The 24,050-nt window shown below is 37.4% G+C and overlaps 1 protein-coding gene across 3 annotated transcripts in view; it reads left to right on the top strand.

Annotated features, from left to right (window-relative positions):
- ZDHHC15 (zinc finger DHHC-type palmitoyltransferase 15) overlaps positions 1-24,050 on the top strand; it is a 209,889-nt gene that overhangs the window by 78,416 nt on the left and 107,423 nt on the right. For all 3 annotated transcript variants that reach the window (XM_059156695.1, XM_059156696.1, XM_059156694.1), the window contains exon 3: positions 9,641-9,735. In XM_059156695.1, the coding sequence (XP_059012678.1) occupies positions 9,641-9,735 (95 nt within the window). The remainder of the gene's footprint in view (positions 1-9,640; positions 9,736-24,050) is intronic.

Below are 24,050 nucleotides of genomic sequence, written 5' to 3'. Positions count from 1 at the left end.
ACTTGAAAAGGGAAACCAGAGAATTTAGTATGAAACTAGTATGCAAATGAATTCTCAAAGGATGAGTGAAACTTTTACTTAAAATGATTAATGGCCCTTTTTGATGATAAGCAACTATGGTCAGTATGTTATTCTTGATTATATTTGGGTTTTTCTGACATATTGTGCGTGATGTCTTTCCTAAATTCATCTCCTATTCTCACCTATCCTTGAACCCTATTAAATTGCTAACATCAGGTGCATCCCAGATCCTCATATCAAGATCTTCAAAATACTGATACTATGATGCTGAATAAGATCATCTATGTAAAACAGTCTTATGAAAGCAAAATTATTATTATGGACTTTGTTTCTATGATCTATAGAAAAAGATATGTACTCATGTCTTAAAAAAGAATTTGTGAATCCTGTGTAGCAAGGATTATACAATATATAATATTCAGGACTGTGGTTCAGATTATCTAGGCTTTAGTTCCTTCTGTTCACTGGATTCAGCATGACTAGGTCAACATATGCTACTTCTTTTGATCTCAGTTGCTCTACTTACAAAATATGAATGCATGACTTTTGACAATATATTTATAAAGGTAGTAGTAGGAATTATAGTCCTAAAATATATTATACTTCTTAGAAGAAAGACCTTTAAGTCCTTTCCAATGTTAATAACAATAATAATATCTACTACTATTTATTTTGTACTTATCATAGTGCCAGGTACTATGCCAAGAGACTTACATACATCATCTTATTTAGTGCTCTACACACCATGTAGAACACGTACTTTTATGACAATTTTATAGATGTAGAAAGTGAAACTTAGTGACATTAAATTCCCAAAGGAAATATATATATTAAGTGGCAAAGTCAAGATTTGATCCTGGGTACATCTGACACCAAAGTCTGTGCCTATTTGCTACTGTTATAATGTTCTTAGAGCATTAGAGATTGGAATTTATCAGGAACTGTATTAATTGTCCAAGTTTGTCATGACAAGTTACCACAAACTGGGTGTCTTTAAGAACAGAAATTTATTCTCTCATAGCTTTGGAGACTGGAAGTACAAAATTAGGTTTAGTCAAGTTCATATTCCTTCTGAAGTTTTCAGGGGAGACTCTTTCCTTGCCTTGTCCTAGCTTCTGGTGATTCTTGGCAATACTTTGTGTTTTTTGGTTTGTGGCAACATAGCTCTTTTCTTGTGCTGTCTTTGCATGACCATCTTCTCTTTGTTTGTATTTGTATCTAAATTTCCCTTTTCTTATAAGAACACCTGTCATAGGGCCTACCCTAATGCAGTATGATCTCATCTTGACTTGACTACTTTTGTAAGGACCATCCTGAGAAAGAAGAACAAAGCTTGAAGTATCACAATTCCAGATTTCAAGTACTCCAGTATTTAAGATGAACTACACAGCTATAGTAATCCAAATAGTATGGTACTGGCACAAAAGTAGACACAATGGAGCAAAAATAGATCAGTGGAACTGAAGAGACACCAGAAACAAACCCACAATTATATGATTAATTAATCTATGATGAAGAAGACAAGAACATACAATGAGGAAAAGACAGTCTGTTTATTAACCGGTGCTGGGAACACTGGACAGCTATATGCAAAAGAATGAAACTGGACTACTCTTTTATACCATAAACAAAAATAAACTCAAATTGGATTAAAGACCTAACTGTGAGATCTGAAAGAATAAAATTCCTAGAAGAGAACACAGGCAGTAATTTCTCTGGCATCAATTATAACAACATGTGTCTAGGTATGTCTCCTGGGGTAAGGGAAACAACAGTAAAAGTATACTATTGGGACTACATCAAAATAAAAAAGCTTTTGCATACTGAAGGAATCCATCAACAAAACAAAAAGCAACCTACTAAATGGGAGAAGTTATTTTCAAATGATGTGTATGATAAGAGGTTAATGTCTAAAATATATAAAGTACTTAAACATCACAACACCAAAAAAATGTCTTTTTGGAAAGACAATCCAAATAAAAAATGGACAGAAAACCTGAATGGACATTTTTCCAAAGAAACCATACAGATGACCTACAGACATATGAAAAGATGCTCAACATCACTCATCAACAGGGAACTGCAAATCAAAACTGTAAGGCATCACCTTATATCTGTCAGGATAGCTAAAATCAAAACCACAGAAGTAACAAGTGTTGGCGAGATTATGGAGAAAAAAGAACACACAAGAACTGCTGTTGGGAGTGTAAATTTATTATAGCCACTGTGGAAAACAGTATGGAGGTTAAAAAAAAATAGAAATACCATGTGAGCCAATAATTTTACTAATTGGTATTTACGCAAAGAAAATGAAAACACTAATTTGAAGATATATGGACCCTTATGTTTACTGCAGATTTACATACAGTAAACAAGATATGGAAGCAATCTAAGTGTCTGTCAATTTACAAATGGATAACAAAAAATAGTGTGTATATATACAGTGGAAAATTATGCAGCCATGAAGGAAAGTGTTGGGTCCCCCAATAATAGGTCCATGGTTAAAGGAGTGAGACTGATACAAAGCAAAGGTCAAGCAAAGCTTTATTTCATGCCAAGCATCGAGAATCAAACCGACTGTCAAACGGACCGGTCGGGGACGTGCCTTTCAGAGAGGGTGATGACCCCTCCCTGCCTTACAGACTAACTTTTATAGAGCAAAAGCCATGTGGTTGGGCTTGGCCACACATAGGTGGCCAATGAGATTGTAACACACAGAGAAAGCTGCACAGTCATACTAGGTCCCACATGGGTGGCCAATTGAATTACAATTCACCCCATAGTAGCTATTTGAACTAGCCTATCACCTTGGTCAGAATTGGCGCCCAAAAGGCATGGCCCACACTCCTTGGTAGCTAGGGAGACAGTATGTGCTCTTTACTGATTGGATGTCTCCACCTGACCCGACTCATCCCTGCATTCGGACTGTTATCTCCACCTGACCTGACCCACCCTTGTATTTGGGCTTTGTTACCTGGGACTGGTTTCCCGGACTTGCTTTTTAGTAAGTTCCCCTCGGGGGGCCAGGGTCCATCTAAGTTTTACTGCATAAACAACAAAATGACTGTTCAACTGGGGAGGGGCCGCTCTGGCTGAATAGGCCTTTACAAAAGAATGAGATCTTGCTATTTGTAACCACATGGATGGACCCACAGAGTATTATGCTAAGTGAAATAAGTCAGACTTTGAAAGACAAATACCATATGATTTCACTCATATGTGGAGTCTAAATAACAAATCAAATGAATAAACAAAAAAAGAATCAGACATATAAATACAGAGAACAAAATGATGGTTGCCAGAGGGAAGGGGGTTCAAGGACAGGCAAAATGGGTGAAGGAGAATGGGAGATACAGGCTTTCAGTTATGGAATGAATAAGTCACAGGGATAAAAGGTGCAGCATAGAGTATACAGTAAATGATATTGTAATAACATTGTATGGGGACAGATGGTAGCTACACTTCTGATGAGCATAACATGATATATAGAGAAGTTGAATCACTATGTTGTATATCTGAAACTAATCTAATGTGTGTCAACTATACTCAAATGAAAAAAAAAAAACTAAAAACTAAAAACTAAAAATCCAGTGATGTCTATTGTAACTTGGTAAAAACTTTAAAAAGTAATTTTGCTCCTTCACATTTTGACAAGTCTCTTTTGATATAGCTACATCTAAATGTACATTTCAAAGCTATTACTCCCCTGCTTTTATCCTTCCCCAGAGGCCTGAGCTAGAACTTACATGCTCCTTTGTACTTCCCAATATGACTCCTACAACACCCTCTTGCAACAGTTTACGCCTTAGTGGGGGCATATATGGAACTGAAATGATGAGATCTATATGTGTGAGGAAAGATCAGCAGAGTGCAGCCAATGCTGTTTCAGAGTCATGATTTTGTTTCCTGCCATTGTTGCATACCACTTGGTTTCTATCATACAGACTAGAATTCCCAACACATTTAAATATGACTATCAGAAAAATGAAAATGTTAGGCTGGGAAGTCAGAATAAATAGCTACCTATTGTGCTAAATGTTAGAAAACCTAAAATGAAAAGATAGCAAAGGAAGAGGCCCATTTCTGTTTGTTTGTTTAGAGGTTGTTGGTCAATATTTTTATTTTTACCAGTTAACAGATAAAGGGACTGGAGACTAAAAGATAACTAAGGTTAGAGAATTATAATACATTCTATTTCAGAGGTGCCTGAGTAGCTCAGTCGGTTAAGCATCTGACTCCTGATTTCAGCTCACATCATGATCTCAGTGTTGTGGGACTGAACCCAGTGTTGGGCTTCACACTCAATGTGGAGTCTCCTTGAGAGTCTTCCTTTCCCTCTGCCCTCCTCACTCCCCTCCACTTGTGCACTCTTTCTCTCTAAAATAAATAAAATCTTTTTAAAAATACCATTTCAAATCCACTTATGTGCCAGCTACTGCTTTAATGTACCTTAGGGGTATTGATTCATTTACTTCTCATCACAGCCCTATGAAGTATTATCATAGGCTCGTTTATGGATGAAAAAACAGTATAGACTGTATTCATTTTCTAGGGCTATCATAACAAATTATGACAAACATGGTGGCATAAAACAACCAGAATTTATTCTGAAATGGTTCTAGAGGGCAGAAGTGGGAAAATATATCTACAAGCCATGTTCCTTCCAGAGGCTTAAGGGAAGATACAAAATCTTATCTCTTCCAGCTCCCAATGACTGCCTTTGTTCCTTGGCTTGTTAGCTGCATAACATCACCCCAGAAAAAGGACTCATTTTTAGACCTCCTTGGGGTTTTTCTGGTCATGTTTATTGAGATATAATTTACATACAATAAGAATCATTCTTATAAATATACAGGCTGATGAGTTTTGACAAATATATACAGTGATGTAAACACCACCACCATCGAGATAAAGAATATTTACATTATCCTCAAAATATCCCGCTTCCCTATTTATAAGCTGTCATCACTTTTCACCTTGGCAACCAATTACCTGTTTTCTCTTTATATAGTTTTACCTTTCTTAGAATCTCCTATAAATTGAATCATAACCCTTTGTATCTGGCTTCTTTCACTTAGTAATGTGCATTTAAGGTTCATCCATGTCAGTGCATATATGAGTGATTTCTTTTTATTTTTACTGCTGAGTGATATTCTATATTATAGATGTACCTCAGTTTGCTTATTTATTCACAAATAAATGAACATTTGGGTTTTTTTTCCAGTTTGGGGCTATTATGAATCAAGCTGATAAGAATATCAATGTACAGGCCTTCACAGAAATGTATATTTTTATTTCTCTTGGGTGAATACCTGAGAGTGGATTGCTAGGTTGTATAGTAATTGTATGTTTAACTTTCTAAGAAACTGTTAAACTGTTTTGCAAAGTAGTTCTACTATTTTGCATCTCCATCAGTGATATATGAGAGTTCTAGTCATTCTACATCCTCACTGTCACTTGGTGCTGTCAGGGATTTTAAAACATTTTATTGTGCATAATGTGGTATCTCCTTGTGGTTTTACTTTGCACTTATGTAACGATTAATAATAAGCACCTTTTCATGTGCTCGTTTGCCATATTTCTTTTTTTTTATAAAGTATCTCAGTCTTTTACTTATTTTTTATTGAGTCTTTTGTCTTATTATTGAGTCGTAAGAGATCATTAAATGTATAGATACCAGTCTGTTTTTAAGCAAATATGATTTCTTTCCAGGGACCAAAGTTAGGAACAATGGGAGAGAATTACCAGGAGGCATATTTCCACTTAATATGAGGAAGATATGCCTAAAATCTAACAATAGCATGGGCTGCCCTAAGAGTTAAGTTTCCCATTACTTCAGGTATTCAAACAAAAGCTGGATGAACAATTGTTAGCAACAGTGCAAAGCAGATTTATACATTTATACATCATGAAGACTGTTGATCTAAATGGTGTCTAAGGACTTTTCCAAATGTAAAATTTTATATTAAAATAAACCAAGCCAACATTATGTTAATGAGGTACAGAATTTATTGGTTGCATCAAAAAAAGGGAAATACACTCTGAGGGAACCAAGCTAGGATTGTGATAACCCCAGCCACTTTCCCAGCCAGTGAAAAATTGGCTTACAAATCCCTAGCTACTATGTGGAAAGTAGAGATTCTCTGTTCTGCTTTGGTGTTGACTGTGAGTATCCCTGACAACATGGAGGCATTGGGCTATACTTAATCCAAATGATACATACAGAATGGTGGCATTCCAACTATCAATTTTAAACCGGGAAAGTAGCCAAAGGTTATTCCCTAAGTGATGTTGCCTTGTATACTTATTTATTTCCACAATCAATGAACCAATGAAGCGTTAAGTAAACATTATCAAAAAGAGCACTGGGAACAAACCACTTTACTCTTTTTGAACAAAGCCATTGTGTGTCTTCCTCTGAAGTCTGTGTAGTTTTTACTACCATATCTCAGAACACAAACCACTAAGACTTAAGAGGAAGGAAAGAGTAGAAGAAAACTTATGTCAACTAAGTCCTAAGAGTATATGAGATCCTTTTACATTTAAGTCAATTAGTTCTCTAAACTTTGTCAGGCAAATTGATAAGGTTGTTTGTGTGTGTGTGTGTATACATATATCATGAGATCAGCAAAGTTAACCAGCTTCTCAGGAACGCATACTTATTAAGTGGCAGATCTAGAATTCAAACCCAAATAATCTGAATCCAAATCCATTGTAATTTTGCATGGCATTTCAGGGCTCAAAACAGATCAAAGAGAGAGGCCTCTTCAGCATAGAAAAACAGAAGGGCTATAATCCAAGTTTATAAATACACATAGCCTATGTGTTTTGTTAGCTTTGTGTTGTTTACCAAATTCCAATATGCTGGGACTAGAAAACTCTTTGAAATTGAAGAAAATATTGAGTTTAAGACAATTAAAATAAAGCCCTCCTTTACAAAGGGGCTAGAAAACGTATGAAACTCATTACCTCCCAGAATTGGTATAGACTGAAGATATAACCAGCTTCATAAAAGGTTTTTATAATTTGATAGATGGTAGATACCAAATAGATAATTAAGGGAATACAGGATACTTGAGAGATAACCCTAACTTTTGAAATTGATATCAATAAGGAAAATGATGCTCTTTTAAAATGTGATGCCATATATTGGCACTAGAATTTGATGCTACCATCAGACAGACTTCTAAGGAGTAGCTGACTAAACCTTGAAAGCCACTCTTTGGGTGCCTGAGTGGCTCAGTAAGTTGAGTGTGCATCTGGCTCTTGGTTTTGGCTTTGGCTCAGGGTTGTTGGATCGAGCCCTGTGGCTGCACTCAGCATTAAATCTGCTTAGGATTCTCTCTCTCCTCACACTCTCTTTTCCTCTCACTCTATTCTCTTTCTCTCTCAAATAAATAAATAAAATCTTTTAAAAAAACAACTTGAGAAAATCTTATATTCTTCTGGGGCAGAGGGTAGCTAAATAATGGGAACAACTCTTGGACAAGTTTTGTGTTCTCATGAATTATCCTTAGCTCTTTGGCTACAATCTATGGGCCTCCAACCCCATTCTCTCCAAATAATCCTTCAAATAGCTTGGAGAGAAGGTACAACTCTTTGTTCAAGTTTTTAAAGCAGTGAAAGGAAGTTAAGGCAGTGAACTCAAATATTAGAATCAAAACCTCATTGATAGGTGTCTACTAAGAGAGAGAGATGACTGTCTCACTGACAAATTTCCCCCTGGTAATAATCTGGGAATTTCTATTTGTCTGTTTTTGGAAAGAAATTGAGGAAGACACAAAGAAATGGAAAAATGTTCCATGCTCCTGGATTGGACGAATAAATATTGTGAAAATGTCTATGCTACCTAAAGCAATCTACACATTTAATGCAATTTCTATCAAAGTACCATCCATCTTTTTCAAAGAAATGGAACAAATAATTCTAAAATTTATATGGAACCAGAAAAGTCCTCGAATAGCCAAAGGGATATTGAAAAAGAAAGCCAAAGTTGGTGGCATCACAATCCCGGACTTCAAGCTCTATTACAAAGCTATCATCATCAAGACAGCATGGTACTGGCACAAAAACAGACACATAGATCAATGGAACAGAATAGAGAGCCCAGAAATAGACCCTCAACTCTACAGTCAACTAATCTTCGACAAGCAGGAAAGAATGTCCAATGGAAAAAAGACAGCCTCTTCAATAAATGGTGCTGGGAAAATTGGACAGCCACATGCAGAAAAATGAAATTGGACCATTTCCTTACACCACACACAAAAATAGACTCAAAATGGATGAAGGACCTCAATGTGCGAAAGGAATCCATCAAAATCCTTGAGGAGAACACAGGCAGCAACCTCTTCGACCTCAGCCGCAGCAACATCTTCCTAGGAACAACGCCAAAGGCAAGGGAAGCAAGGGCAAAAATGAACTATTGGGATTTCATCAAGATCAAAAGCTTTTGCACAGCAAAGGAAACAGTGAACAAAATCAAAAGACAACTGACAGAATGGGAGAAGATATTTGCAAACGACATATCAGATAAAGGACTAGTGTCCAGAATCTATAAAGAACTTAGCAAACTCAACACCCAAAGAACAAATAATCCAATCAAGAAATGGGCAGAGGACATAAACAGACATTTCTGCAAAGAAGACATCCAGATGGCCAACAGACACATGAAAAAGTGCTCCATATCACTCGGCATCGGGGAAATACAAATCAAAACCACAATGAGATATCACCTCACACCAGTCAGAATGGCTAAAATCAACAAGTCAGGAAATGACAGATGCTGGCGAGGATGCGGAGAAAGGGGAACCCTCCTCCACTGTTGGTGGGAATGCAAGCTGGTGCAGCCACTCTGGAAAACAGCATGGAGGTTCCTCAAAATGTTGAAAATAGAACTGCCCTATGACCCAGCAATTGCACTATTGGGTATTTACCCTAAAGATACAAACGTAGTGATCCAAAGGGGCACATGCACCCGAATGTTTATAGCAGCAATGTCCACAATAGCCAACCTATGGAAAGAACCTAGATGTCCATCAACAGATGAATGGATCAAGAAGATGTGGTCTATATACACAATGGAATACTATGCAGCCATCAAAAGAAATGAAATCTTGCCATTTGCGACAACATGGATGGAACTAGAGCGTATCATGCTTAGCGAAATAAGTCAAGCAGAGAAAGACAACTATCATATGATCTCCCTGATATGAGGAAGTGGTGATGCAACATGGGGGCTTAAGTGGGTAGGAGAAGAATAAATGAAACAAGATGGGATTGGGAGGGAGACAAACCATAAGTGACTCTTAATCTCAGAAAACAAACTGAGGGTTGCTGGGGGGAGGGGGTTTGGGAGAAGGGGGTGGGATTATGGACATTGGGGAGGGTATGTGTTTTGGTGAGTGCTGTGAAGTGTGTAAACCTGGTGATTCACAGACCTGTACCCCTGGGGATAAAAATATATGTTTATAAAAAATAAAAAAAATAATTTAAAAAAATACTAGAAAATACCTGGTAATAAAACATAACAGAAATTTGTTTAGTTTTACATCTTTTTGAACTGCTAGAAATAGATAAAAAAGATAATATAAACATTGATTTTTTTTCTTTTAAATTTCAGTTATCTACCTCATATTCTACCATGCCATCTTTGTGTTCTTTACCTGGACCTACTGGAAGTCTATATTTACACTCCCACAACAGCCAAATCAGAAGGTAAGAATCCTTGTTACTTCCCAAAGGCTAAAGAGACAGGAAAGCAGAAATACAAACAAAAAACAAACAAACAAAACCCCCAAAGAACAGAAGAAGATGAGAATAGAAACAAATAGCCTTCATTTAAGGAGAAGAGATTCAAGGTAATTTTTTAAAAGTCCTCTTAGTGATAAAGGCAAATTAAGGGTAGGCAAATTAAGGAATATAGTGTAATGCCAGGGGAGAGAGTTGGAAAGAACCTGACAGGCAACAGATCCAGAGAAAGGCTTCCTGCAGAAAGATATAGAAGGATAATCTATTGTAAAATCACTGGCCATAGATACATTGAAAACTAAGAAACCATTATTTGAATTAATGATATAATTATTTTTTAAAATTTTTATTTCAATTCAATTTAGTTAACATATGTTATTTGCTTCAGGAGTAAAATTTAGTGGTTCATTAATAGCTTATATCACCCAGTGCTCATTACATTAAGTGCCTTCCTTAAGGCCCATCACCCAGTTACCCCATCTCCCAGTCACCTCCCCTCCAATAATCCTCAGTTCATTTCCTATAGTTAAGAGACTCTTATGGTATGTTTCCCTTTCTATTTTTGTCTTATTTTCCCCTCCCTTTCCCTATTTTCATCAGTTTTGTTTCTTAAATTACACATGGTGTGAAATCACTTGGTATTTGTCTTTCTCTGACTTATTTTGCTTAGCATAATACTCTCTAGTTCCATCCACATCATTGCAAATGGTAAGATTTCATTTTTTAGGATGGCTGAGTAATATTCCTCTATGTGTGTGTGTACACCACATCGTCTTTATCCATTCATCTATCAATGGACATCTAAGTTCTTTCCATATTTTGGCTATTGGGGTCATTGCTGCTACAAACATTGGGGTGCATGTGCCCCTTAAAATCAATATTTTTGTATCACTTGGAATAATACCTAGCAGTACAATTTCTGGGTAGTAGGGTAGTTCTATTTTTAACTTTCTGAGGAACCTCCATACTGTTTTCCAGAGTAGCTGCGCCATTGTGCATTCTTCCAGTAGTATAAGAAAGTTCCCCTTTATCTGCATCATTATCAATATATGTTGTTTCTCCTGTTGTTAATTTAGCCATTCTGACCAGTGTGAGGTGATATCTCATTGTGGTTTTGATTTGTCTTTCCCTAATGCTGAATGATGTTCAAAATTTTTTCACAATAGTCATTTGCATGTATTCTTTGGAGAAATGTCTGTTCATATCTTCTCCCCATTTCTTGACAGATTGTTTATGGGTGTTGAGTTTGATAATTTCTTTATAGATCTCAGATACTAACCCTTTATCTGAGATGTGATTTTTGAACATCTTCTCCCATTCTGTCTATTGTCTTTTGGTTTTGTAGATTGTTTCCTTTACTGTGCAAAAGCTTTTTATCTTGATGAAATTCCAATAGTTCACTTTTGCTTTTGTTTTCGTTGTCTTTGGAGATCTGCCTAGCAAAAAGTTGCTGTGACCAAGGTCAAAGAAGTTGCTACCTGTGTTCTCTAGGATTTTGATGTATTCCTGTGTGACATGTAGGTTTTTCATCCATTTTGAGTTTATTTTTATGTATGGTATGAGAAAGTGGTCAAGTTTCATTCTTCTGCATGTGGCTATCCAATATTCCCAGCACCATTTGTTGAAGAAACTGTCTTTTTTCCAATGGATATTCTTTCCTGCTTTAGCAAACATTAATTGACCATAGAGTTGAAGATCCATTTCTGGGTTCTCCATTCTGTTCCATTGATCTATGTGTTTGTTTTTATGCCCATACCATACTGTCTTGATGATTACAGCTTTGTAATAGAGCTAGAAGTCTGGAATTCTAATGTCACCAGCTTTGGTTTTCTTTTTCAACATTGCTTTAGCTAATTAGGGTCTTTTCTGGTTCCATACAAATATTAAGATTGTTTGTCCTGGCTGGGACAAAATGCTGGCAGTATTTTGGTAGGGATTGCACTGGATGTGCAGATTGCTTTGTGTAGCATACACATTTTAACAATATTTATCTTTCCAATCCATGAGCATGGAATGTTTTTCCTTTTGTGTTTGTGTGTGTTTTCCTGAACTTCTTTCCTAAGTATTCTATAAATTTCAGAGTACAGATCTTTTATCTCTTTGATTAGGTTAATTCCTAGGTATGCAATGGGTTTTGGTGCAGTTGTAAATGGGATTGATTCCTTGATTTCTCCGTCTGCTGTCCCATTGTTAGTGTATAGAAAAGCAACAGACTTCTGTGGGTTGATTTTATATCTTACAACTTTACTGAATTTCTGTATCAGTTTTAGTAATTTGGGGGTAGTTTTTAGGGTTCTCTAGATAGATTATCATGTTGTCTGTGAAGAGTAAAAGTTCGACTTATTCTTTGCCAGTTTGGATGCCTTCTATTTCTTTTTATTGTCTGATTGGTGAGGCTAGGACTTCCTGTACTATGTTGGACAACAGTGGTGGCAGTGGACATCCCTGTCATATTCCTGACCCTAGGGGGAAAGCTCTGTTTTTCCCATTGAGGATAATATACACTGTGGGTCTTTCGTATATGCCTTTATGATGTTGAGGTTTGTTCCCTCCGTCTCTACATTTTGGAGACTTTATCAAGAGAGGATGCTGTATTTTGTCAAATGATTTTTCTGCATCTATTGAAAGGATCATATGGGGTTCTTGTCCTTTCTTTTATTAATATGTTGTATCACTATGATTGATTTGTGGATGTTGAACCACCCCTGAAACCCAGGAATAAATTCCACCGGGTTGCAGTAAATGATCCTTTTAATGTATTGTTGGATCCAAATAGCTAGTATCTTAGTGAGAATTTTTGCATCCATGCTCATCAGGGATATTGCCCTGTAATTCTCCTTTTTGGTGAGGTCTTAGTCTGGTTTGGGGATCAGGGTAATGCTGGCCTCATAGAATGAGTTTGGAAGTTTCCTTTTTATTTTCCTTTTTTGGAAAAGTTTCAGATGAATAGGTATTCTTCTTTCAATTTTTTGGTAGAATTCCCTTGGGAGGCCATCTGGTCCTAGACTCTTGTTTCTTGGGAGATTTTTGATGATTGATTCAATTCCTTTCCTGGTTATGGATCTGTTCAGGTTTTCTATTTCTTCCTGTATCAGTTTGGGTAGTTTATATGTTTCTAGGAGTGCATCCATACTTTCCAGGTTGTCTAATTTGTTGGCATATAATTGCTTATAATATGCTCTTATAATTATATTTCTTCAGTATTGGTTGTGATCTTTCCTCTTTCATTCATGATTTCATTTATTTGGGTCCTTTTTCTTTTCTATTTGATAAATCTGGCTAGGGGTTTATCAATATTATTAATTCTTTGAAAGAACAAGATCCTGATTTCGTTGATCTGTTCTACTGTTTTTTAATTTCTATATCTTTGATTTTTGCTCTAATCTTTAATATTTTTCTTCTGCTGGTTTTAGGCTTTATTTGTTTTTATTTTTCCAGCTCCTTTAGGTGTAAGGTTAGGTTGTATATGTGAGACTTTTCGTATTTCTTGAGAAAGGCCTGTATTGCTATATACTTCCTTCTTAGGACCACCTTGGCTGCATCCCAAAGGTTCTGAACTGTCATGTTTTCATTTTCTTTTGCTTCCATGTATTTTTAAATTGTTCTTTAATTTCCTGGTTGACCCATTCATTCTTTAGTAGGATGTTCATTAACATCCATGCATTTGTGCTCTTTCAAAATTTCTTCTTGTGGTTGACTTCAAGTTTCATAGCATTGTGGTCTGAAAATATGCAAGCTATAAGCTCAGTTTTTTTCTACCAGTTGAGGCTTGATTTGTGGCCCAATATGTCATCTGTTCTGGATAATGTTCCATGTACTCAAGAAAAAATTTTGTTCTCCTGCTTAAGGATGAAATTCTCTGAATATATCTGTGAAGTCTACCTGTTTCAGTGTGTCATTCAAAGACCTTATTTCCTTGTTGATCTTCTGCTTAGATGATCTGTCCATTGCTGTGAGTGAGGTATTAATGTTCCCTACTATTTTTGTATTATTATCAATGTGTTTCTTTGATTTTGTTATTAATTGGTTTATATACTTGTCAGCTCCCAAGTTGGGGACATAAATATTTACACTTGTTAGATCTTCTTGTTGGATAGACTGTTTATTATAATATAGTGTCCTTCTTCATCTCTTACTACAATCTTTTGTTTAAAATCAGTTTGTGTGATATAAGGATGACTACTCCAGCTTTCTTTTGATGTCCATTAGAATGATAAATTTTTCTCCACACCCTCACTTTCAATCTGGAGGTGACTTTGGGTCTAAAGTGAGTCTCTTATTGATGGGTCTTATTTATTTTATCCATTCTGATACCCTGTTTCTTTTGATTGGAGCTTTGGGGCCATTTACATTTGGATTAATTATTGAAAGATATGAATACAGTTCCATTGTATTAGCTATAAAGTCACTGTCCCTGTAGAATGTCTCTGTTCCTATCTGGGCTCTTTCTGTGCTCAAAGGATCCCCTTTAATATTTCTTGCAGCACTGATTTGGTGTTCACAAATTCCTTTAGTTTTGGGGGTGCCTGGGTGGCTCAGTTGGTTAAGTATCTACCTTTGCTTCTGATCATGGTCCCATGTCCTGAGTTCGAGCCCTGGTCAGGCTTCCTGCTCAACAGGGAGTCTGCTTTTCCTTCTCCCTATGCCCCTCCCCCACACATGCTCACTCGTTCTCTCTCTCGCGCGCGCACGCGCGCTCTCTCTTTAGTACATAAATAAAATCTTTAAAAAATATAAAATCCTTTGGTTTTTTATTTTCCTGGAAACTCTTCATCTCCCCTTTTATTCTGAATGACATTCTTCCTGGATAAAGTATTTTTGGCTGCATATTTTTTCCCATTTAGCACACTGAATATGTCATGCCAGTCCTTTCTGGCCTGCCAGCTCTCTGTGGACAGGTCTTTTGCCAGCCTTTTGTGTCTACCCTTGTGTGTTAAGGACCTCTTTCCCCAAGCTGCCATCAGAATTTTCTCTTTGTAGTTTATAAGCTTCACTATAATATGTTGAAGTGTTGACCTATTTTGTTGATTTTGTGCGGGTTCTCTGTGCTCCCTGGACTTGAATGCCTGTTTCCTTTCACAGATTAGGAAAATTTCAGCTATAATTTGTTCTAATAAACCTTCTTCACCTTTATACCACTCCTCATCTTTTAACATTCCTATAATATGGATATTATTTCACTTTGTTGATTCATTGAATTCCCTTAGTCTACCTTCATGATTTAATGGTTTTCTTTCCCTTTTCTTTGCAACTTCCTTATTTTCCATCATTTTGTCTTCTACATCACTGACTTCCTCTTCTGCTTTTTTCATTCTCATTTGTATGGTGTCCACTTTGGACTGTAATTTGGTAATAGCATTTTTAAATTTCAGCCTGACTAGATTTTAGTTTTTTTATCTCTATAGTAAGGGATTCTCTAGTATTTTGTATGCTTTTTTCAAGCCAAGCTAGTATCTTTAAAATTATTTTTAATTCTATTCAGACATCTTTCTTATATCAGTATTCATCCCTGGCAGTGAGTACTGCCTCCTATTCTTTCTTTTGGTGTGAATTTCTCCATTGTGCCATTTTGTCCAGGAAAGAAAAGAAGAAAGACATAGAAAACAGCAAAAACTTAGAATTAGATCCTGAATGTGTTTTGGTCCACTTGTTGAAAGAAACTAGACCCCAAAGTCAGAAAGAAAGAAAAACATATATATATATATATATATATATATATATATACATATATTTCCTTTCATTGTATATATATATATATATATATATGAAAGAAAGAAAAACATATATATACATATATATATATATATAATGAAAGGAAACAAAAAATAATATATCTAAGCTACATATGAAATTTTTAATTATAAAAGATTTAAAAAAGAATTTAAAAAATAAATAATGGAAAAAATAATACTAAAAGACTAAAGAATGAAAATGCAAAGAATGCTGTATATTGTTTACCCCAGGAGGTAAAGCTTTCCAGCCCTCTATAAACAGTAATTTTGCACCACCTGAGTGGCCCAGTGGGTTGGGCCTTTGCCTTCTGCTTGGGTCGTGATCTCAGGGTCCTGGGGTCCTGGGATCGAGTCCCATGTTGGGCTCTCTGCTTGATAGGGAGCCTGCTTCCCTTTCTCTCTCTCTGCCTGCCTCTCTGCCTGCTTGTGATCTCTGTCTGTCAAATTAAAAAAAACATCTTAACAGGAATTTTGGTGAGAGTGAGTTGTTTGTTCTGCTCTTCTGGAGGAGGGCCTGTTCCGCTGATTCTCAGGTTGACTTACCCTAGTGGAAAAGCACTTGCCATCCTAAGAGAAGCAGGATTTAGTGTAAGCAGCTCTAGACTCAACTAGGTGGTGCTGTTTTGCTCCCTGAAGGCTCTCAGAACTTGTGGGTGGATTGAATACTGGCTATGCCCTACCTTCTAGCCCCCAAGCTGAAAATTCTTGCCCTCCACTCTTCAGTAAGCCCTCACAGAACAGTACTCTTGTCTCCCTAGTTTCCATCAGAACTGTATTCACCTGGCCTGTGAGTAAGTGTTTTTATCTCAGTCACATGACTGAGTTTCAAAACTCAAAATTTATGGCCTCTTACAGCTTGGACCACTGCTTTTCCTCCTGGGGGAGGGGGAACTGTCTCACCACGCTTCAGCATTTTGCTCATCCCTTCCCAGGAAAGGGGTCACATGACCATCTAGCAGTTTGCAGTTTATGACAACACAGAGCACAAAGGGGGCACCCACACTCCCTCTTCACAAATGGCTTCCCTGCTGCCAGTTAGGCATCACTGATTCTTCTTATAAACCCAGGGATCCTCCAACCATGCTGTCACACCTGGGATTCTGCCCAACTTCTCCACCTGAACACCTTTAAGCCAGTCACATCCCCCACTGTAGGAGACTTCTAAAAGTTATGATTTTTCACTCTACTGATTTTTTTATATTCAATTAGCTAACATATAATACATCATTTGTTTTTGATGTAGTGTTCCATGATTCATTAGTGGCATATAACACCCAGTGTTCATCAACATAGGTGCCCTACTTCATACCTGTCACCCAGTTACTCCATCCCCCTACCACTCTCCCTTCTGTAACCCTCAGTTTGGTTCCCAGAGTCCAGAGTCTCTCATGGTTTGTCTCCCCTTATTTTTTCCCCATTCAGTTTTCCCTCCCTTCTGCTAAGGTCCTCCATGCTATTCCTTATGTTCCACATATGAGTGAAACCATATGATAATTAACTTTCTCTGCTTGACTTATTTCACTTAGCATAATCCCCTCCAGTTCTATCCAAGTCGATGCAAATGGTGGGTATTCATCCTTTCTGATGGGTGAGAAATATAGAATATTATGTCACCTGCAAATACTCAAAGTTTTACTTTATCCTTACCAGTGTGGATGTCTTTTATTTCTTTTTGTTGTCTGATTGCTATAGTTAGGACTTCCAGTAATGTGTTGAATAAAAGAGGTGAGAGTGGACGTCCTTGTCCTTTCCCGGTCTTAGGGGGAAAGCTTTTAGTTTTTCCCCACTATAATATTAACTATGGGTTTGTCATAGATGGCCTTTATTATGTTGTGGTATGTTCCCTGTAAACCTACTTTCTTGACTATTTTAGTCATGAAGGGATGTTGTTCTCTGTCAAATGCTTTTTCTGCATTGAAGTGATCATATGTTTTTTATCTTTTCTCAATGTGATGTATCATATTGATTGATTTGCAAATATTGAACCACCTTTTTATTCTGGGAATAAATCCCAGTGAATGATTTTACTAAAATATTATTGTATTTAATTTTGTTATAATTTGTTGAGAATTTTTGCATCTCTTTTCATCAGAGACAGTGACCTGTAGTTCTCCCTTTTTGTAATGTCTTTATCTGGTTTTGGTATCAGGGTAATGCAGACCTCATGAAATGAATTTTCAAGTTGGATGTTAAAGACCCCTACTATTATTATCTATTACTTCCTTTATGTTTGTTATTAGCTACTTTAAGTATTGATGCTCCCGCGTTGGGAGCGTTGGGTGTATAAACAATGGTTATGTCTTCTTTTTTAATTCTCCCCTTAATGATTAATGTTCTTCTTTGTCTCTTATTACAGTCTTTATTTTAAAGTCTGTTTTTTCTGATATAAATATTGCTACCCTGGCTTTCTTTTCACATCCATTTGTATGTTAAATACTTCTCCATCCCCTCAATTTCTATCTGCATGTGTCTTTAGGTCTGAGATCAGCCTTTCACAGGCAGCATATAGCTGGGTCTTCTTTTTTGTCCATTTTGTCACCCTATATCTTTAGATTATTTATTCTATTTACATTCAAAGTAATTATTGATAAGTATGTATTTGTTGCCATTTTGTTACTTGTTTTATCATTGTTTTTGTAGTTTTTCTCCATTCCTTTCTTCCCTTGCTCTCTTCTCTCAATATTAGTTGGCTTTCTTTAGTGATTATACCTGGATTCCTTTCTCTGTATTTTTTGCGTATCTATTGCTGGTTTTTGAATTTTGGTTAACATTTGGATTGTATATAAGATCTTCTGTATATGGCAGTCTATACTAAGTTGATATTTGGTTGAATTTGAACCAATTCTTAACTTCTCTCCTCCATACCTTTTTTTTTAAGTAATAGTGTCATACTTTACATCCTTTTATTTTGTGAGTCCCTTTACTGATTTTTACATTGGGAGCAGACTTATCCACAGAGACCTGGCAGGCCAGAAAGAGCTGGCATGATATATTCAGAGCACTAAATGAGAAAAACATGCAGCCAAGAATACTATATCCAGCTAGGCTATCATTGAAAATAGGAGTAGAGATTAAAAGCTTCCAGGACAAACAAAAACTGAAAGAATTTGCAAACACTAAACCAGCTCTACAGGAAATATTGAAAGGGGTTCTCTAAGCAAAGAGAGAGCCTAAAAGTAGTAGATCAGAAAGGAACGGAGACAACATACAGTAACAGTCATCTTACAGGCAATACAATGGCACTAAATTCATCTCTCTCAATATTTACCCTGAATGTTAATGGGCTCAATACCCCAATCAAAAGACACAGGGTATCAGAATGGATAAAAAAACAAAACCCATCTATATATTGCCTACAAGAAACTCATTGTAGACCCGAAGACACCTCCAGATTTAAAGTGAGGGGGTGGAAAAGAATTTACCATGCTAATGGACATCAGAAGAAAGCAGGAGTGGCAATCCTTATATCAGATCAATTAGATTTTAAGCCAAAGACTATAATAAGAGATGAGGAAGGACACTATATCATACTCAAAGTATCTGTCCAACAAGAAGACCTAACAATTTTAAGTATCTATGCCCCCAACGTAGGAGCAGCCAACTACATCAACCAAATAATAACAAAATCAAAGAAACACGTCGACAATAATACAAAAATAGTAAGGGACTTTAATACTCCCCTCACTGAAATGGACAGATCATCCAAACAAAAGATCAACAAGGAAATAAAGGCTTAAATGACACACTGGACCAGATGGACATCACAGGTATATTCAGAACATTTCATTATAAAGCAACAGAATACACATTCTTCTCTAGTGCACATGGAACATTCTCCAGAATAGATGACATCCTTGGTCCTAAATCAGGTCTCACAGGTATCAAAAGATTGGGATCATTCCCTGCATATTTTCAGACCACAATGCTCTGAAGCTAGAACTCAATCACAGGAAGAAATTTGGAAAGAACACAAATACATGGAAACTAAACAGCATCCTTCTAAAGAATGAATGGGTCACCAGGAAATTAAAGAATATTTGAAAAAATTCATGGAAACAAATGATAATGAAAACACAATGGTTCAAAATCTGTGGGACACAGCAAAGGCAGTCCTGAGAGGAAAATATATAGTGGTACAAGCCTTTCTCAAGAAACAAGAAAGGTCTCAGGTACACAACCTAACCCTACACCTAAAGGAGATGGAGAAAGAACAACAAGGAAAGCCTAAACCCAGCAGGAGAAGAGAAATCATAAAGATCAGAGCAGAAATCAATGAAATAGGAATCAAAAAAACAATAGAACAAATCAAAGAAACTAGGAGCTGGTTCTTTGAAAGATTTAATAAGATTGATAAGCCCCTGGCCAGACTTATCAAAAAGAAAAGAGAAAGGACCCAAATAAATAAAATCATGAATGAAAGAGGAGAGGTCACAACTAACACCAAAGAAATACAAACTATTATAAGAACATACTATGAGCAACTCTACGCCAACAAATTTGACAGTCTGGAAGAAATGGATGCATTCCTAGAGACATATAAACTACCACAACTGAACCAGGAAGAAATAGAAAGCCTGAACAGACCCATAACAGGTAAGGAGATCAAAGCAGTCATCAAAAATCTCCAAACAAACAAAAGCCCAGGGCCAGACGGCTTCTCGGGGGAATTCTACCAAACATTTAAAGAAGAAGTAATTCCTATTCTCCTGAAACTGTTCCAAAAAATAGAAATGGAAGGAAAACTTCCAAACTCATTTTATGAGGCCAACATCACCTTGATCCCAAAACCAGACAAGGATCCCATCAAAATATAGAACTACAGACCAATATCCTTGATGAACACAGATGCAAAAATTCTTACCAAAATACTAGCCAATAGGATTCAACAGTACATTAAAAGGATTATTCACCACACCAAGTGGGATTTATGCCAGGGCTGCAAGGTTGTTTCAACATCCGCAAATTAATCAATGTGATACAGCACATCAATAAAAGAAAGAACAAGAACAATATGATACTCTCAATACATGCTGAAAAAGCATTTGACAAAGTACGGCATCCCTTCCTGATCAAAACTCTTCAAAGTGTAGGGATAGAGGGCACATACCTCAATATCATAAAAGCCATCTATGAAAAATCCACTGCAAATATCATTCTCAATGGAGAAAAAGTGAAAACTTCTCCGCTAAGGTCAGGAACACGGCAGGGATGTCCATGATTACCACTGCTATTCAACATAGTACTAGAAGTCCTAGCCTCAGCAATCAGACAACAAAAGGAAATTAAAGGCATTCAAATCGGCAAAGAAGAAGTCAAACTATCACTCTTTGCAGATGATATGATCCTATATGTGGAAAACCTAAAAGACTGCACTCCAAAACTGCTAGAACTTGTACAGGAATTCAGTAAAGTATCAGGATATAAAATGAATGCTCAGAAATCCGTTGCATTTCTTTTCACCAAAAAGAAAGAAGAAAGAGAAATTAAGGAGTCAATCCCATTTACAATTGCACTGAAAATCACAAGATACCTAGGAATAAACATAACCAAAGAGGCAAAGAACCTATACTCAGAAAACCATAAAGTACTCATGAAAGAAATTGAGGAAGACACAAAGAAATGGAAAAATGATCCATGCTCCTGGATTGGAAGAATATTCTGAAAATGTCTATTCTACCTAAAGCAATCTACATATTTAGTGCAACCCCTATCAAAATCCCACCCATTTTTTTCAAAGAAATGGAACAAATAATGCTAAAATTTATATGGAACCAAAAAAGACCTCGAAGAGCCAAAGGAATATTGAAAAAGAAAGCCAAAGTTGGTGGCATCACAATTCCGGACTTCAAGCTCTATTACAAAGCTGTCATCATCAAGACAGCATGGTACTGGCACAAAAACAGACCCATAGATCAATGGAACAGAATAGAGAGCCCAGAAATAGACTCTCAACTCTATGGTCAACTAATCTTCGACAAAGCAGGAAAGAATGTCCAATGGAAAAAAGACAGCCTCTTCAATAAATGGTGCTGGGAAAATTGGACAGCCACATGCAGAGAAATGAAATTGGGCCATTTCCTTACACCACACACACAAATAGACTCAAAATGGATGAAGGACCTCAATGTGAGAAAGGAATCCATCAAAATCCTTGAGGAGAACAAAGGCAGCAACCTCTTTGACCTCAGCCACAGCAACATCTTCCTAGGAACATCACCAAAGGCAACAGAAGTAAGGGCAAAATGAACTATTGAGATTTTATCAAGTTCAAAAGCTTTTGCACAGCAAAGGAAACATTTAACATAACCAAAAGACAACTGACAGAATGGGAGAAGATATTTGCAAACGACATATCAGATAAAGGACTAGTGTCCAAAATCTATAAAGAGCTTAGCAAACTCAACACCCAAAGAACAAATAATCCAATCAAGAAATGGGCAGAAGACATGAACAGACATTTCTGCAAAGAAGACATCCAGATGGCTAACAGATACATGAAAAAGTGTTCCATATCACTCGGCATCAGGGAAATACAAATCAAAACCACAATGAGATATCACCTCACACCAGTCAGAATGGCTAAAATTAACAAGTCAGGAAATGACAGATGCTGGCGAGGATGCGGAGAAAGGGGGAACCCTCCTACACTTTTGGTGAGAATGCAAGCTGGTGCAACCACTCTGGAAAACAGCATGGAGGTTCCATAATATGTTGAAAATATAACTACCGTATGACCCAGCAATTGCACTACTGGGTATTTACCCTACAGGTACAATCGTAGTATTCCAAAGGGGCATGTGCACCTGAATGCTTATAGCGGCAATTTCCGCAATAGCCAAACTATGGAAATAACCTAGATGTCCATCAACAGATGAATAGATAAAGAAGAAGTGGTATATATACACAATGGAATACTATGCAGCCATCAAAAGAAATGAAATCTTGCCATTTGTGGCAACATGGATGGAGCTAGAGGGTATCATGCTTAACGAAATAAGTAAATTGGAGAAAGACAACTATAATATGATCTCCCTGATATCAGAAAGTGGAGATGCAAAAAAGAGGGTTTAAGTGGGTAGGAGAAGAATAAATGAAACAAGATGGGATTGGGAGGGAGACAAACCATAAGTGACTCTTAATCTCACAAAACAAACTGAGGGTTGCTGGGGGGAGGGGGGTTTAGGTAAGGGGGGTGGGGTTATGGACACTGGGGAGGGTCTGTGCTATGTTGAGTGGTGTGCAGTGTGTAAACCTGGTGATTCACAGACCTGTACTCCTGGGGATAAAAATACATGTTTATAAAAAATTAAAAATTAAAAAAAACACTAATGAATTAAATGAAAAATCACAAGAGAAATTTAAAAAATCAAAAATAAACATAAATAGAGTTGGTCAGCAGAACTCGGAGAGGTAGATCAGCATCCTGACTCTCCCACATGGGCCTCAACACAGGGGAAGAGAAGAAGAAAAAGCTTCCGGGAGGAGTCAAGATGGCGGAGAAGTAGCAAGCTGAGACTGCTTCAGCTAGCCGGAGATCAGCTAGATAGCTTATCTAAAGATTGCAAACACCTGAAAATCCATCGGCAGATCGAAGAGAAGAAGAACAGCAATTCTGGAAACAGAAAAACAACCACTTTCTGAAAGGTAGGACCGGCGGAGAAGTGAATCCAAAGCGACGGGAAGATAGACCCCGGGGGGAGGGGCCGGCTCCCGGCAAGCGGCGGAGCAACCGCGCACAAAATCAGGACTTTTAAAAGTCTGTTCCGCTGAGGGACATCGCTCCAGAGGCTAAACCGGGGCGAAGCCCACGCGGGGTCAGCGTGGCCTCAGGTCCCGCAGGGTCACAGAAGGATCGGGGGTGTCTGAGTGTCGCAGAGCTTGCGGGTATTGGAACGGGAAAGCCGGCTACAGAGACAGAGCCGACAGTAAGCTCGCAGCTCCGTGTTACCTTGAACCGGTCGCAGGCTCGGTGAGCTCGGAGCGCGGCCGGAGGTCAGGCAGACGGGAGTAACTGGGCGCTGTTCTCTGAGGGCGCACTGAGGAGTGGGGCCCTGGGCTCTCGGCTCCTCCGGGCCGGAGACCAGGAGGCCGCCATTTGTATTCCCGTCCTCTGGAACTCTACGGAAAGCGCTCAGGGAACAAAAGCTCCTGAAAGCAAACCCGAGCGGATTACTCACCCCGGCCCCGGGTAAGGGCGGTGTAATTCCGCCTGGGGCAAAGACACTTGAGAATCACTACAACAGGCCCCTCCCCCAGAAGATCAACAAGAAATCCAGCCGAGACCAAGTTCACCTACCAAGGAGTGCGGTTTCAATACCAAGGAGAGCAGCAGAATTCCAGAGGAGGAGAAAGCCAAGCACGGAACTCATGGCTTTTTTCCTGTGATTTTTTTTAGTCTTGCAGTTAATTTAATTTTTTCTTTTTCATTTTTTTTTTTTTCTCGCCTTCGGGTAAAATTTTTTTTTTTTTAACTGTTACCTTTTTCTTTTTTAACGATTTTTTACTAGTTTATCTAATATATATATATATATATTTTTTTACATTTTTCTT

This window comes from Mustela lutreola, chromosome X, assembly GCF_030435805.1.
Source record: "Mustela lutreola isolate mMusLut2 chromosome X, mMusLut2.pri, whole genome shotgun sequence".
NCBI classification, from domain to species: domain Eukaryota; kingdom Metazoa; phylum Chordata; class Mammalia; order Carnivora; family Mustelidae; genus Mustela; species Mustela lutreola.
The sequence above is the reverse complement of the archived record's forward strand: the minus strand, read 5'-3'. Positions and strand labels throughout refer to the sequence as shown.